This window comes from Sarcophilus harrisii, chromosome 3 (genome assembly GCF_902635505.1).
Source record: "Sarcophilus harrisii chromosome 3, mSarHar1.11, whole genome shotgun sequence".
Classification (NCBI taxonomy): domain Eukaryota; kingdom Metazoa; phylum Chordata; class Mammalia; order Dasyuromorphia; family Dasyuridae; genus Sarcophilus; species Sarcophilus harrisii.
The window spans coordinates 424,094,931-424,112,792 of NC_045428.1; the positions used below are offsets into that span (position 1 = coordinate 424,094,931).

The 17,862-nt window shown below is 37.1% G+C and overlaps 1 protein-coding gene across 7 annotated transcripts in view; it reads right to left on the reverse strand.

Annotated features, from left to right (window-relative positions):
• FMNL2 (formin like 2) overlaps window positions 1-17,862 on the reverse strand; it is a 350,157-nt gene that overhangs the window by 21,989 nt on the left and 310,306 nt on the right. For 4 of the 7 annotated variants that reach the window (XM_031960660.1, XM_031960659.1, XM_031960657.1 and 1 more), the window contains exons 13-19: window positions 13,705-13,806; window positions 11,661-11,979; window positions 10,042-10,233; window positions 6,976-6,996; window positions 4,559-4,683; window positions 3,617-3,819; window positions 949-1,183 (exon numbers count right to left, since the gene is read on the reverse strand). In XM_031960660.1, the coding sequence (XP_031816520.1) occupies window positions 949-1,183; window positions 3,617-3,819; window positions 4,559-4,683; window positions 6,976-6,996; window positions 10,042-10,233; window positions 11,661-11,979; window positions 13,705-13,806 (1,197 nt within the window). The remainder of the gene's footprint in view (window positions 1-948; window positions 1,184-3,616; window positions 3,820-4,558; window positions 4,684-6,975; window positions 6,997-10,041; window positions 10,234-11,660; window positions 11,980-13,704; window positions 13,807-17,862) is intronic. The other 3 variants (XM_031960661.1, XM_003763868.4, XM_003763867.4) reach the window with 1 other exon arrangement.

Consider the following 17,862-nt stretch of genomic DNA (forward strand, 5'->3'; position numbering starts at 1 on the left):
TTAATTAGGGAGTCCTCAATTTTCCAGCTCATCATCTTATATAAAAATATTTTTAGTTTTAAACCCATGGGATAGAGAAAGACTGAGAAAAAAAAGGTAGGGGGAGGGAAGTTATGATTACCCTTAACAGGCAGAGTCATATAACAGACAGAGATTTGATTTTGGAATCAGTAAGAATGTGCCACAATGAATTTGACTATAGGAGAGTTGAAAATCATCCTGGGCCTCAGTTTCCTCATCTGTGAAATGGGGATAATAATTGTAGTAACTATAGCACAGGGTTGTTGAGTGTTAAACCTTAAAGCATTGCATAATTGTCAACTCTTATTCTTTTCAGCAGAACGATTCCCCTGAGCAGGAAAGAAGCATTCAGTTATTAAAAATGGTTTCAGAAAACAAATGAAAGTTTTTCCTAGTATGCAAGTGACTTCTCTGTATTAAATTACTCTATGATAGACTGAGTTGGCCAGCAAATCAATGGCTATAGTTCTACTTAGCCACAAAAAGCATTTAACAAATTCCTACAGAAGTAAACTTTTAAGATAATTTTAAAAAATTCAAATAAAATGCCTATTTCCAAAAGAAACAGGGTTCTTTTGGGGAGAGAGAAGGGGATGGGAGGGATGCTCATCACATTCTCAGTCTGGTCAATCCAACAGACAATGTGATTGTTTTGGAGAGTCTGACAATGATCAAGAAGTCCAATCTTCAAATCTTCCTTCTCCTCATTATTCTTAGAGGTACCTTTTCAAGTCCAAGGGAATTTTGTAACCACTGTGAAAGGTACCCCACAGGGGAAACTGGCATTATTTTATCATCAGTGAACAACAGAAGTCTGTTGATTGATTTGATTGAATTGAATTGATTGACTGAATAGGCACACATTTGAGTGAGTTTCAGAGGAATTCTATTGTTTTGGGCTGGTGCCAAGCCTTTTGTTTCACTTACAGGTGTGAGCATCTGTATACTTTCAGAGAAGTTCCCAATGAAGGCCATGATGGTCATCTTCTGCATGAGCCTTTCAATTTTGCTGAATTGCATCATGAATCGATCCTCATCAGACAAGTTCTCCAGAGGTTTCCTTTCCCTCTCATAAAGCCGCAACACTTTCACTTCATTTTCAGTTGGCAGGAACCTCATCAAACATTCCACGAAATCTACTGGCAAGGTCTTCAAGTCAAATCTGAGGAGAAGACATATGTGAAAGGGGATAATGCTGAAAGAAAGAGGGGAAAAAAACAACTTTCTCCATATTTAGTGACATCTGCTAATTCTGCTCATCTCCCAGTACTTCTAAAAGGGTTGGTCATTAAACATTTCTGGAGGTCCAAGACTTCTGCATCTCTAATACAACAAAAATGCTGGTAGAAATAAGATGGGAACTCAAAATCTTGATGTGGTATTACTAATTTGAAACAATCCCAATGGAACGTCAAGTAACTGTGCATAATACAGTGGGAAGAATGCAAGATGAAGTCAGTAGAACTAGGTCAAAAGTCTCACTTCAAACCTGTGAAGTAATGAGCCAATCTCCCCGTCGCCATTCTATGGTTTTCTCATCTATAAAATGGAGACAATAATGTCCACATTTCCTCCCTCATAGGTGGGTTGCATTGTGAGGAACGAAATTTGTAAACTAATATAAATGTTTGATATTGTAAAGAATCTGGGCATAGAGAAGGTTCTCATTCCCAGTTTGTGGAATCATAGATTAAGAGCTGCAAAAAAAATGACTTCAGATCACTAAATCCAAACTATTTTACAAATGAGGAAACTAAGGTTTTAAGAGATTATGAGACTTGCCTAAGGTCACGAAAGCAGTAAGTCAAAATCTGGGCCCTCAGATTCCAAATTTATTGTTCTTTCTATTAAACCATAATGTTGGCTTTTGTTGGTGGGGAGAAGTCAAAGATTCTACAACAGTATATTCCAAATATTCTGCAGAGACATGGCATGACAAAGCCTCAGCAAAAAGGTCAAGCAAATTTATTTTACCATGGCAAAGATATCCTAATAACTTTATTTGACTGAATTGAAAATATTTTGGCCTAAGAGTAACATGTCAAGCTGAAGGAATTCATCTCTGTGAATATAAATTTCAGCCTTTAATTTAAATCCTTACTATCCATATTTAGAGAAACAAATTTATATTTAATAATCACTACATACCCCATTCATGTAATTTTTTTTTTTTAAGCACAAGCTTAGGGGCAGTTAGTTGGTGCAATGGATAGGACATCAGCCCTGAAGTCAGGAGGACCTGAGTTCAAATCTGGCCCTATACACTTATCACTTCTTAACTGTGTGACCCTGGGCAAGTCACCTAATCCCAATTGCCTTGGCAAAAAAAAAAAAAAAAAAAAAAAAAAAAAAACAAGCTTAAATATCAATCACTAGGAAACAAAACAAAGGCGTTTGGCTCTTGTTGGTCAAAGTAGGGAGAGAAAGGACAAAGAATTTAGTTTTTCTAGGGAATCCCAGATATTAATGTTCATAATATCAAGGCTGTTTATATGATATTAGGACAGACTGGTAAATTCAGCAAAACAGCCTATCAAATTTATTTTATTTTGGTAAAGACATCCAAATTAGTAAATTCTTTTTTAAATTAAATCATTTGATTCTAGCTATTTTAGCCTAAGAGTCATACTTAGAAAGCTGAAGGAATTAACTTGTGACTATTCAACTCAAGCTTTAGTTTTAAATCTGAACTACCCCATTTAGAGAAACAATGAAATTATGTTTAATAATCACAACATATCCCATTCATGCAATGTTTTTAAAAAAAGAGACTTTAAATATCATAAACTAATAAAATAAAGAATAGTCTAGAATCTTCCTCTTATTCAGCTGCAAGAAACTGGATCAGATAAATTTCTCAAGGTTCCTCCTAGTTCTAAAAAGCTTTGATAAAATGCTAGCAAGATGTTATAATAAGTTCTGAGGACTTTTTAACCTCACAATTTAACTATTTTCAACAGTGTCCTATTCTCACATACAGATTACGATAATCCTCAAATAATGTATTTGATGTTTCTAATAAGCAAATAAATTAATGCAATATAAGGCTAAAAATGACCTGAGTTTAAGATCAGTCTAAAATGTGTCAAAGATTATCAGAAAACACATTTTTCTTCTTATGACTTTTCACATATGCCTACGTCCTATCTGCTTCTATTATTCATTTAAATTATTCCAAAGATGCCACATAGTTTATGTTCAACAAATTTGGCTTAAATTTGGACACTGGAAAAAATCGACCATTTCATCCTTTCCTCCTCCCCCCCCCTTCCCAATACATGTAAAGCTTATATAGGATATGTTTGTAGAACTGTACCATTCCATAGCAGCTTGATATAATAAAAAATAAAATAATCCAAGAGACATTAATTCAGTTCTAAGGTAATTTTTGCTCCACCTGTTTAGTATTAGTGTGATATACAACTCAGAGTTTACATTTTCTTTTTAAAAGAAATCTGTTGCTCATGGATACCAAGAACAGCTGATTCTTCTTATCCCTATAGAATCATTTCTGTTTTCTGCCAAGTCATAACTGTTTTATACATCTTGAACATCTACTTGAATATGTTTTTACAGAAATATGTCCTTAACTTACATATGAATTGCTTTGCATATCTCATCTGCCGTCTTTCCAGCTTTTCTTAAGGTAATGGCAAGATTTTTGGCCCGATTTGCTTCTAGTAATGTTACTTTGTTTGATCCTTTCTGAGTTATCTTCTGTTTGCTTGAAGTAAGATCAATAGCAGGACCCTGGGCTTTTGTCTTGAATATTTCCTCAAATTCATCCACATTTAAATCCTGAAGGAAGAAAAAAATTAAATTGGAAAATTGGTTCTATGTTTCTAATTTACTTAGAAAATCCCTGGAGAGTTTTTCAAGTATTATGCTTATCAGAAATCTAGGAGTTTCTGCTTAATATTTTGCCTGAGACTGGAGCCTTAGATCTTTTCCTGGTTTAAATTGGAATGAAACTTCAATCACAAGTGCATTAAAAAATACTATCTATAGGTAATAACTGATTATTTCAAAAAGCTAATTAAACTGACTTAAGATGGCCACAGCTTGCATTTTGATCATCGAAAATAGTTGGTTCATGTTGTGATACCTGAATCTTATAAATTGGCAGAATGGATGAGACGCTTTTTACACCTGAAAATTGAGGAGCAAAAATTATGTCATATATATTATGTCTGACACAATAGATTGCAGGAGCCTAATGAGTAATGAAACTACCACCTGAAAGAACACTGGCTCTGGAGCCCAAGGATTGGTTCAGTTCCTGCCAATGACTTCTACCACCTGAATGACCCTGGATAGTGTGTTTAATCTCATTGAATCTCAATTTCCTCAACTGTCAAATGAAGAAGATGGACCAAACAGCCTCTGAGTTCTCTTCTAGCTCAAGATCCATAGTCCTGTTTCCCCTCTATGAAACTGAAAATATTGGCATTAATTACATCCATGCTGAGATTCATCTTCAAGCTACCTTTGCTGGACTGTCAGAAAACAAAGCAATTCCCACTAAGGGCATCATTACCTCCAAGATTCTTTCATCATCAATTTCATTGAAGACCGTCCCATTAATCTGATTGGGTTTCAGAGCAACCCAATTAAAAACAGGCATGCGGAACTTTGTCTTGATTGGCTTCTTGATTTTCACAGCTAAAGGCATCAGAAGGAACAAAATTAAAATTCTGCAAAGAAACTTGGACCATTGGGAAAAATCAAAGAACAATCCTTGCAGATGACACTTCATCACTGGAGGAAAATGGGCAAGAGTCATCCAAAACTTTAAATCCTGAAAATAGTATTGGCCTCAATGGACAAAAATCCCACAGGAGTTTTTGGTTCAATTTTCAGTTGGTTGATGGACTCTAAAACTGTCTATAAATTTAAGATTTGTTAGTTCCTCATCCCTATGCACCCCCCCCCCCCAAAGTTAGGCAACTGGATTATTGCATGATATTGTGAATGAATAAATTCAGATTAAAAGCAGAATAAATGGCATTTTTTTCTTGTCAACATTTACTGGACAGTAGAAAATGCAAGTGAGCCACTTTCGTAACTGGGGTCTGCTTTGCCAAATATAAGCTGATCTGTAATGTTAACTTGCTAAATCTTTGGTTCCAATATTCAAATTTCTAAAGTAATCTTTAAAGGCTTTCATTAAATATTATAGATAAAGCTGTCCAAAATACCAAGGATGTACACTTAAGAAAGCCAAACTTTCAGCCAAAGCCATAAATTCCTGTGGATGGTTTGCATAATTTGGATCATAATGATGGAAAGATTAGTTTTGTTACTGAGAACTTAGCTAAAATAGACTAAGCCCTATGAAGTACTGATGAAAAAATGTTTTCAGTAGATAAAACCACTAAGTGACCATTACTTCTCTGGTCCTGGGTTTTCTTCATTGGTAAACTAGAAACTAAGGTGCTTTCTAATTCTTGAAGAGCCAATGATCCTCAGACATTAAACTAGGTTCTCAGAAAGGGATGCCATACTTTTCTTCCTTTTCTGAAGAGCAAATTTTCAACAGAAGGTCAATTATTAACACAGGACCATAAAATTTTAATTAAAAAACATTCATTTTTATTTCTTTTCATAAGATGAGGAAGGTCAATCCAGAGGAAATCAAATTGGTTTTTTTCAACTGAGGATAGACTAGATGACCCACCAAAGATCCAATTAGTTAATTAAACAAACTGAAGACATTCAGCTAGTCTTCTCAAGTGTGTAATCTGAGGCACATTTTATGACTGGGAAGTTTCACCATTTGCCATCATTAATAAAGTAGGGATGACAAACTTGAATGTTCCAGGTCAGAAAATTCAGTAACAGACATTTGAAGTTTATTTGTTTGTTTTTTCTCTTATTAGCCATTTTCCTTGCTTGTAGCTAATGGAAAGAGGGAAAAAAAACATGTTGCCTCTCATTCCTCCAGTGTCACAAAGGCCATATAAACAGCAGGAATGTCATCATATAAATCCATACAAAAGCATGCAGGAACACAAACACAGCCTTTACCAAATTAGGCCTTTATACCACAAAATCTATCACTATCTTCTACTAGTTCTAAATCCTGTGAACTTCTGCTTTCCTTACTTCAGGGACAGAAGAATTCAGATCCTGTACGAGGGTAGTATGGCGGTGGGAGGGGAGAGGGGAGCAGAGATGAGAATTCCACTAAAGCTTTCCCTTGTTTGAAGGGAGTTTGAAATTTTGACAACCTAAGGAAAGCTTACATTCTCCATGCAGGCTTTTCTTGGTGCTTCAATTTCAAAAGCAATACTGTGTTTAATCCTGCTTCCTCATATTTTCAGTGAGGAAAAGTCAATATTGGTCTTATTAAGTATCTTCTCCTTCAGAATGTTCCTCCCCATCATTGGATCTTTAAAGAATATAAAGGAACCACACTTTTGCGATGAGAGATGCCATTTCCAATAGAATGGACATGGGGAATAAGGTGAGGAGGTAGGAATGGGGGACAGGGCTTAGAGATAAGGAAATAGAGACTGTCACCACCCTGCCCAGCAAGGGGGAGATGCTTTGCTGGTTTAACAACTGATGGAGCAACAATAGTTTGGTGGGTCAGCACATTTTGGGACTGCTAACAAGTCTTCACATACGCTAAGTGTTGTGACCTTCCCAGAAATCCCCAGAAATCAGGGGCCTGGAAGTTCAGGGATTCGAGATAGTTACGCCTAACTAAGAACACTTCCCTAAAACAAAAAAGAACACAAAAATCTTATCTACCGATTTGGCTAAATAAATCTGGGGCAAAACTGGGGGAAAATAATAAGGCAACAACATCAGGACTCCCCTCAGACACAAAGTCAGAATGTAATGAGTCTGTCCTTAAAATAACATGGAGTGAAAAGATGTTAAGGCACAGAGCAATTGACAGGAAGACGGGGGTAAATACTTAAAAACACTCAGTGATAAGGAACCTACAGAAAAGCTTGATTGGCCCATCTTTTGTGGAAGCAGAAGACAAAGGAAATAAAACAAAAATTAGGCATGGTTAGAGTCATCCAGTTCATCAGTTCATGCACTCTTAGTATTGTATACCATACTAATCCTGACACAGCATTTCACAACAACTAATTGCTGAGTGAGCCAAAATCTACGCAGGCCTGCATCAAAGCTTGTTTTAATCTTTTCTTCCGTAGACCCTTATTAGAACACAAACAGACCAAACACATCATTGTATTTCACAGCAAGGATCTCCAGCAGCTACAAAACTATGAAAATCTATGATAGGGTGTATATGTGGGGGAAGGACGCTATCCAGTCCTATAGAATATGAATAGCCCTTTGTTTTTAAACAAAGAATTCAAGTGAACTGAAGCCCACATTTCACAGGAGACCCACACAATAAATTCATATACATATGAACAGAGATGTTTAACTTTATAACCAACTGGAGAGCTCCAGATTGCACAGCTCATCTAGGCCACAGCATTAAAGTAGCCTCCATGCAGATGTCTCAACCTGGGAGAAAAAGCCAGATATTTTGGCAGGCAATGCTCAAAAGACACTGGAAGCTTCTTGTCGCCTCAAAGATTCGCAGATTTGTGGAGTGAGTCGGGCACTTAGACATAAGGAGTAACAGTATTTTATCTGTAAATGCAAATAAATATTTCATACATGGGCTTTTAATAAAAGCCTTCTTTTGACCCAATCTCCTCTTTACCTAAAAAGAAAATACTCCACTACTTCTACTTACGTGAGTATGGCCTGCTGTCCCCTGTGCTGTCAAAACCCTAATGAACTCCGAGCTGCCACCAAATTCATGACAAGGACAATTTATGGTAAATTGTCCAATCTTTCTGCTTCTCATCATTAGAGAAATTTATTCTGAGCAACCTCCAAGATACATGGAGAGGAATGGTTAATGAAAATAAAAGTCACATATTTATAAATCCAACTAGATGCTACCAGTGCTAATGGACACTTACCCACTAGGCACTGGGTATGGGCACTTAAGAATTAATCATATCCTTAAAGCAATCTCCCAATTCCACGAGCTAATGACCCATAATTTGGAAGCTCTGCTGCCCATTCACATTCTTCTAAATGATCACTGGCCTAGAGAAAGTAAAATTAATTGCAGCAGCTCCGAAAATAGCTGTGTTCAAACATGAAAACAGCTAAGTGAGAATTAAACTCATAAGGGGCTTTTGTGCCTCTTGGTATCATCAAGTAAATCAAGACTGCTGGTTTACATTCTTTTTTAAATCATGAAAAGATAAGAGATAACTTAGAAGATCAATTTGCTGAGTGATAATATTAGGACAAACTCAAGAGGAAAGAGAGGTGAATGTCAGCACATATGGTATCACGTCACACTCTCCCAACCAGAAAAGATGCTGAGCCAAATCAGCAATTCAACAACAGATGCATCGTGTAATTTGGGTACCTTTTTATAATGCTATAATGGAAAACCTAATTAGAAAGCTCAGGTATGCACGAGGGATTATAGTATTTCACATGTGATCATTAAGACAGGTCTAAAGGTGAGCTGCATAGATTCCAGGGATTAGGAGGTGTTTTTTTTTTTTGTTTGTTTGGTTTTTTTTTGTTGTTGTTGTTTGTTTGTTTTTTAGGAAGGAATTTCTTTATTGACCTTTTTGTGGTAAGGTTTTTGCAATTAATTTTATTGTAATCATAAGCTTTAGAAATGGAAAGAGCAAAGAGGTCATCATTCCCAATTCTAGGGGTTGGTTTTTTAAGAATCACAAAAACATTCCATTCTCTACCAGTATCATGATGAATCAGCTTCTCTATATCCTCTTTTCTTTTAGAAGAAAAATTTTAGGAGAAAGTGGTAGATTGGAAAAATATGAAGAAGAGAAATAAGTCATGCATTTCTCCAGAACATTCTGCCTCTTTAATAAAAGCTACAAAAAAGGAAGGATAAAAGTGAATCATACTGATCTGATACTGCCAGAGTTTGACAATAGCAAATTTGTGCTACCAAATGAGCTAAGCAGTCCTAATAGCCTGACGGGGCTAAATGTTTTTCAAGGGATTAGGAGTTTGAAAATACACTGTTATGTGCTTGGCTTATCTAGGATACCGTTGCCTTGTGGGCTTTAGACAGGAAATGTGGAGATAGAAGCTAATATAGTGAAGTTTCAATTTCCAGGAAAAAAAAATCCAAACAGGTGCAGATGGCCAAGTGGGAAAGCCCCACCAGAGCCAGGCAAGAGAGCCTACTTGTCAGAATAACCTCCACCCTCTTGAAGTTGATCTGGGTGGGAAACACTCTCTTATTTAATACAGCAGGTGAGGCTCAGAACAAGTCTAAACACCCAGGTGTGTGTGCATCTGTGAAAGGAGTCCTGACTGGTGGGGATTTCTATTTCAAAGTTTAGGGATAATCTATGGACATTATTTTTGATAAAGAAAGAAGCACAGAATTACTTTTTTTCTTCTGACAAACTTAAGTGTAGCATGAATTCTTCTAAGGTAGCTGAAAGAGCTGAGAAAAGCTGCTGTTGGCAATCTCCAATACATGAGAGCAGAGTCTAATGCACAAAAATAAACTAGTATGATGCCTAAGGGCCTACAACAGGCAATTACTGTGAGGAAAGAAAAATTCTCCAGTTTACTGACAAGATTCTCACTGTTCTTAATAAAACTAAAAAAGTGGAAGCAACTTACTTCTCTGAAAGCACCTAGACAGGACTTTGGAAACAGCCACTCAAAAATTTGCTGTGTGAATAAACAAAAGTGTATTCACCTTTGAACCTAGACTGAATCCCCTTCCACTGGCTTTCGCCATATAAGTGGGGGAAGACGTGAACAACGTCTGAGAGGCAGACTTATGGGGGTTCATGGACCACCTTGAAAGCAACTTTGGTCCAAGGGAGAATAGTGTCACAAAATAATGGCTAATGACAGATACTTTAACAGCACCAGGCCATGTACCAAGGTTCCTTCAAGGTCCTCTGGAAGAACACATCAGAAAAAAAGCAATAGGATCCCTCCTCTGGACTAATTCCACAATCTTACCTGCTAATCCTGAGTTGAAAACCACCGTGGGGGAAGATGTGCCGGGCAGCGGGGGCGCCGATGGAGGAGGCGGGGGTGGCAGAGGAGCTGGTGGAGTATCAGCAGCTGGTCCTGGGAGAGGAGGTGGGGGAGGAGGTGGGGGAGGCGGAGGAGGGGGTGGCGGCACAGAGGCTGTCACTGGGCCATTTTGTACTAGCGAGGGAGGAAAAAAAGGATTTAATTGAGAAGATAGAAGAGAAAAGAGAAGTCTTAGTCTTCATCAAAGGAAATGCAAAGTTTTCAGTTAAAGGTTAGGGGAAATAAAGATATAATTTCTCTGCCCCTCCCAACTTTAACTCCTGAAAGCTATTTAAAAACCCAGGTTAAGAGAATTGATCTAAGGAAAACAGCATGTTTCCAATGAATTCAAATGGCATTAAAACTTCTGAAGTTAAAAAAGTAACAAGAAAAGATGAATTAGAGAAGCACATCAAATGTAAGACTCAAGGAATTATGTCCCATATGGGGTGTGACTATAAAGCAATTAGATGGTTAATTTATATTTAACACACTCTGTCATTTCCAGGACCATTTATGCCAAAACAAGAACCCAAAACTTATATATTCAAATGGGTACTCAATGAAGTAGTCCTGGAAGGGATTACCCCTCATCCCAAACATTCACAAAATTTCTTCTTGGAAGTTTGTCCAAAAATAAGTTTAAAATCCCCACCCCCTTGCACACATTCTCTTATTATTTTGTAATAACATGTACCATTTACGTAGGTTTTCAAAACATTTCAAAAATATTATCTCTTTTGATCCTCAACAACCCTGATATTATTTTACAGATGAAAAAAATCAAGGTTGAAAGCAGTTAAGGGTCACACAACTAATTGGGATTTGAACTCAGGTTTATCCTGACTTCAAGTCCAGTGCTTTACCCACTGGACCACCTAGATGCCTTATTCATTGTATAGCCTATCTCAAAGTATTCATGTTACTAATTAAACTTGACTTTGAATTACTCTTGACTATTTCTTTGATAGCCACGTGAATTATATTTTTAAAAAAATCAACTGTTAACAAGTCTCTCTAACTCCCAAGTTAGAATTCTTTTTACTAACTATACCACAAAGCACATTCTGAAAGTAATTTTAAAAGAGGAATTATAAAAGCTAACGTCTATGAATGAGGCTAAAGGTTAGATGATTATTATTGATTAGTCATGTCTTCCCTCCTTCCTTCCTTCTTCTCTTTCTTTCTTTCACAGTACTTCACCTTTACCAGCCTTACCTTCTACGAATTGTACAGTGCTCAGGGCAGTATGAACATTCAAATATTAAACTATATATATATAGAAACAAGGAACCATTAAAATCCAGAAGAAAGGAGATGGGGACATTTCCAATATATATTTTTTTTTTTTTAAATTTAAGGCATTCTTTATATGAGAAAGCAATAGTGAAATACAGACTGAATTTTTTTCTAAATGGGGCTACCTCTTTAGCCCTCTCCCCTTGGAGCCTTGCCAAAGGTCAGACTACTAATTCTCAAGACTCTCACAGCTGAGAAGAAGTCTACACACTGCTAATGGCCTCGCTGCTCCTGCTACCATTTCAATTCTTGGGGCTTCTTACCTGTTTCTGATGTTGCTGGAGAGGGAGGTAATGGTGGGGGAGGTGGAGGCGATGGTACTGAGGAAGGAGAGCCAGAGACTTGTCCCACACAGGCATTTGCGTTAGCTGATGCCTCTGACCCTGCTGGCAATGTTCCAGAGGCCACAACTGGCAGAATGGAAATGTCCCCATCTCCTTTCTTCTGGATTTTAATGGTTCCTTGTTTCTCCAGTTCATGAATCTTTTTTTCCAGAGTAGACTGTCTTTGAATGGCTTCTTCTTTTTCTTTCACCATTTTTCTCAATGTGTGAACTTGAGTGTTTGCATCTTTATAGATTTCCTGCAAAAGAACATAGTCAAGAACCCGAGACAGAATTATTAGCAGCATTGTCCTGGAAAACAAGTTAGGAGGGTGGTCCTTATGAAGGAACATTTCTAAAATCTGATGGTAAAGATATAGATGTCGATATTAATTATGTAAAGCTCTGTAAAAAGAAAGAAAAGTGCTTATTACTGATATGTAATATGCACCATATTTTAGTTAAATGTTAATTTGTACATAATAGCACTTTTCACTTCAGTCAACTGCCAATTAGCCATAGGCAGAAAAGAAATGGGGCATAGATCATCCAAAAATAATTATAAATTTTAAGCTGACTTTGGAACAACTTTATGATTTTCTTTTTTTCAAGTAGCCAATTGCCTTTCCTAATTGTCTTATATCACCTAATTATAAAATTAGGTTTCCTTTCCCAGGACTGTATCAGGTGAAAAAGGAAGGAGATGGCCCAAGAAGCATGCTGGAGGGAAGCCAGCTTGGATTCAAAATATACCCTGGGATAACGCACAAAATAGATCATCTGTTCATGAATAATCAGATGTTGACTACACTTGGTTTGTTGCATAGATCCTTATAATTTCTCCCTGGCCAAAATTCAGGGCTTACAGTCTCTTATCCTCATTTTCTAGAAGGTGATGTAGATAACAAAATCATCCAATGACTGATCATTTCTAGAGTCTAGGTTTTAAATAGAAAAAGAAGTTACTACTATTGCTTTAAGCAAATGCAACCCTCCTCCCCCAACCTCAGTCCCTTCTTAGCAGGGTCTAAACAGGGTCCTGAGAGAAAGTTCATGCTGTGCACAGATCTTACTTGCAGGGATATTTGTGTGTGTGTGTGTGTGTGTGTGTGTGTGTGATCTCTTAGCCTAGACCTCCAGCAGACAGTCAAACATGCTTCACACCCTGTCTACTAATAACAATGTGGGGATCTCAATGTGAATTAAGTCCACATGCTAAAACTTAGTTTCTAAGGAATGTCAGAAAGTAAACCCACTGGAATTAACTGCAGGACATTTAAAGATATCTAGCAAAGTACCTAGACTTGATAACCACCACATAAAACTTGTGTCATTTAATTAACAAGGGTGTGTTTGGAAAGGTCAGGCCATGGATTAGAAGTCTTTGACAACCTTTGTCTTTTTATGCTATGCATAGCTTCAAGCACATGGCGGGCACTTCAAAACTACTTAAATCATCACAGAGAACAAACACAATGCCAAATAAAATATCTGAACTTGTTGATAATAAAAAGGATTTATTTTGAATTTTTTGGTAGATGCCATTGAGTCCCGTCTATGTTATGATTTCATTGTTTCCATGGAGGCCAAGAAATCTGGTTTCAAATGGAATTAAAGAAAAGCAATGCAAAGAAACCTAAATCCTAATAAAAAAACAAATGGCATCAATCAGATTCATATTGTGTTTATATTTCCAACCAAATGCAATTCTGAACACAACTGGCTCATGTCATTGCCAGATGGGAAAGGATGGTTAGGGCCAATCCTTCAATAAGAAAATACTCAACTCCTAGTACCATGCTTCATACATTAAGGTACATAAATTCTGGTTCTACATATCCACTTATCTGTAGATCATCTCAACTCATCAACACATCATATCATTCTATTCTCCTGAAAATAATTTATTCCACATCCAATTGGGTGAAAGCTTGAAATTGCTCTCTGGAATTTCGCATTTGGTAAATTGTCATTGTCACACTTACTCGGACGACATCCAGCTCCTTGTTCCTCTGCATGAGCTGTTTTTCCAGTTCCACGATCTTGGCCATGGCTTCATTCTCTGTGTCTTGCAACTTTTCAGACAACTGGAAGAGTTTCATAAAAGGAGCTAGATCACTATACAACATAGCCAAGACACACATGGAGTTATACACTTCTAAAATTCAGAAAACCTTCTCACTTTATTATCCTGCCTTACTACTGTAATTCTGAAAATATATCATCAAGCCATGAGAATTTTAAAAATCATGTTAAATTATCATAGATTATCACTAAAATTTCTAGTATATAATACTTCATAGCTGTGTGACCCTAGGTAAGTCACTTAACCCCAGCTACCTCGGGGGGGAGGAAGATTTTTAGTATAAATGTGTCTATTTTTCTATGGGCAACAATAATTACTCATGATAATTATAAATAGAAGTTAACGAATATTTTATCAAAAGCAGTCCATTTTTTATTCATTCTGATAAAGAACAACAAATGACTTATGGAGTTTCCTGCCTCAAATAAAGCAGATCAAGATCTGTTTGAAAATGTTGATTTGGGAAACTTTTTCAACCACAATAGGCACTTAGTATAACAATTATTGTAGCTTAGGATTTACTCAAAAACTAAAATCACATTTCTGGGGAGCAGCTCAGATAAAGGCTTAACTTGAAATCTCTAATTATAGATGTGAGTTTACAATTTCAGTTCAATGTGAGGTCACCAATTTGGTTTAATAAAGCATAAATTAATACCATTATGTGCAAGGTATTATAATAAGCATTGGGGACACAATGACAAAAACAAAAAAATAGCCTAACTCAACAAGCTTTCATTCTTCCAATGGGGAGCAAAATATAGCTGGATAATCAAATACAAAATATGTCAATGAATACCAAAAGAAATTTTGGGGAAAAAAAAGAAATGACCTGTATGTACAAATAATATTCAAAGCAGATCTCTTCTCAGGGCAAAAAGGATTGAAACTGAAGAGATACCCACCCATTGGGAAATGGCTCAAACTGCAGTGTGTGTTTATGATGGGATATTATTGTTCTATGGAAAATGATGAGCAGGATGCTTTCAGGAAAAAAAATTGGAAAGTCCTCCATGAACTCAAGCAAAGTGTATACAAGGTAATAGTAATGTTCCTGGATGACCAGCTGTGAAAGTACAGCCATCCACGACTACTCTGAAGGCCATATGGTGAAAAATCCTATTAATACCCAGAGAAGGAAGATTGTTCCTTAGGTATATGCCAAGTAGTTTTGGTGCAAGTGATGCAAACAATTAAAAAGATCATGAGATGGCATTTGAGAAACACCTTCAGTGGAAGATGACATTCTAGAAGGTGAAAGTGGGTAAGGAATGCATTCCAGGATCTAGGCAAGTTAAGGAAGCAGGAGAGAGAATGCCAAACACATAGAAAAGCAAGTGAGATATTCTGCACAGAACACAAAGGGCCATGGGTTATCTTGAGAGTAAGTGCCAAGTACAGCACTTTTATAAGGGGGGAAATTCCATCTGACAAGACGTTGCTTTAAAAGAAGTATTGATAGCATCTTTCAATTTCCTAGGTCTCCCTACTAATGAGTACGCCACCTCTTTTTTTAGATTTCTGATGTTCTCATATACAACCAGAAAATTAAATATGGAAGATACCGATTGGAAAGAAACAAAAAAAGATGTGTAGTGAGAGACACACATAGAAAAACACAGACAGAAAACTAGGAAGGAAACACTGGGACTAAATTCACATCCTGAAAAGGATGTGCTAAGTGACTGCATCATTTAGATATATGGGGAGGTGTTACTGACTTAACTACTTGGGGTAAATATAAGTAACAAAGATGCCCATTTTCAGTTTGCTTTGATGTGCCGTAAGGGTGCAACGGCCAAATACATGTAATATAATTTTTCTGAGGAATCAACAAGAGGGATTATTCCTAGAGGAGGGCAACACTATTCTTATAAAGAAGCAAAATGCCTTGGGATAAAGAAAATAGAAACTTAATTTGCATAACATTGAAAAAAAGACTTCATTTCTTGTCAACAGCTCATATTTATCCACAAAAATGTTTCATAGGGCTTTTTGTTAGGTACCAATTTTCTCCTAAACTTAAGCAGTTTGAGATGAGTTGCTCTCTTCCCTCATCTAAAAAGCTGCAACCAGAACAGATAAACATACCACCACAGGATCACAGATTTACAGATGAAGGAGACCTGAAAGACCATAATTTCTAATCCACTCCTTTTATAGAGGAGGAAACTACAGTACATAGAGGTTGAGTCACCAAACCAGGGTCATAAAGGTAACAAGTGTCTAAGAGTAGAAGAATATGAAGTCTTCCTGACTTCCAAGTACAATCTCCAAAATATTACACAGTATATAGTGCTTCAGACAGTTGGGTGATTACTTACTGTAAGTACAATGCCAGGCTTTTAGTCAGGATGATTCATCTTCCAGAATTCAAATTTGGCCTCACACACGTAAGAGCTGTGTGACCCTGGGCAAGTCCCTTCCTGTTTGCCTCAATTTCCTTATCTATATAATGACCTGGAGAAGAAATGGCCAACCTCTCCAGAATCTTTGCCAAGAAAACCCCCAAATATGGTCAGAAAGAGCCAGACACGACTGAAATGACTGCTCAATGACAACAAAATACAGTGGCATCATAAAGTGCTGCTCATACAACAACCCTCTGGGGTATTGACAATACAAGTATTAATTATCCTATTATGGGAAGGGGTGGAGGGTGGGATTTGGATCTGTGATTTCAATGTTATGCAAACTCAGGAAGATTGGCAATTCTCAGGTACAAGTGTTTTCAGGTTTGCTGAGGATACTAAGAGATTAACATGATCAGGGTGACTCAGTTATTTCATGTCTGAGGGAGGATTTCAATGTAGATTTTCCCAATTCCAAGGCTCACCCTCTGTTGACTAAGCTACCCTTTGACTTCCATACATCCTCATTTCACAGACAAGGAAGCTGAAACTCAGAGAAGCTGTGAATGCAGACTAAACTCAAACCCAGGTCTTTTGACATCAAGCACAAGGCTTCATTAAGTGATGTAGATTCTCAAAATTAAGCATTGCATTTCAGAACAAATACTCTAACTCCCTAATCTGCCTGCAATTTAAATGAAAAACCACCTAGACTATTTCAAAACTGTTTCTGTTTTAGCACACATGTTTGTGCAAGAAGCCACAAGTACTCCAAGAACATTTGTATAAAACACTAAATGGTGCTCTACCCTGAGACAAGGAATTTGTAATTTCCACCCAAATGAGAATTTCTGGTCCATAAGACAATACGTTATGTCTCAGGTTACCAAGTGATTCCAGCTGGAGTTTCAAATTAACTGACATAAATAACTTGGGGCCCATTCACATTCTCATCAAGTTAACTTTAGTTAGCAGCAACATCCCCTTCTGTGAAAACTCTGTCTCAGGAGGGAGAGATGGTCTTATCTCATCATTTCGCACCTGCTACACTCCTGGATTTCATCATTGTGCCCTCTGGACTCTCATCATCCTTCAAGATACCTTGGCTCTGAATCTTACACTTCCTCAGTAAATCCTTCTCTCTTGCTAGAAAACATAGAGAGTGCTATGGAGAGCTTATCCCATATCCACCATTGAAGGTGAAGGGTAAGCCATCCTAAGGGAGCAGTAATCCTATAATTTGCTCCTAAACTAAACTCCTGGACTTCATTCCCCCTTGCCAAGTAATCTTAGCTTCTTTTTATGTGTTGGCTTTCCCTAGTAGCTTATGAGCTCTTTGAAGATAGAAACTATCTTTTGCCTTTCTTTAACCCCAAACATTTAGCACAGTGCCCAATACATAACAGTACTTAATAAATGTTTATTGACTGTTTATGCAATTGTGAATGGAAACAGGTCAATTATATCGAAAGAAAAGGATCAAGAGACAGACTTGTTGATTTCTTTGAAAATCACCTCAATGAATAAAATTCATTTATCTCTTAAAACAAATGCATGGCAGAAATGTGAAGGTGTGCAGGATGGTCCAGATGTGTTATATTGTGCATTGAATCATCCATCAGAGATTGAGAGCTGAAAGGGACCTCAGAAATTATCTAGAAGAAGGCCTTCATTGCGCAGAAGAGGATTCTGAGATAAATGATGAG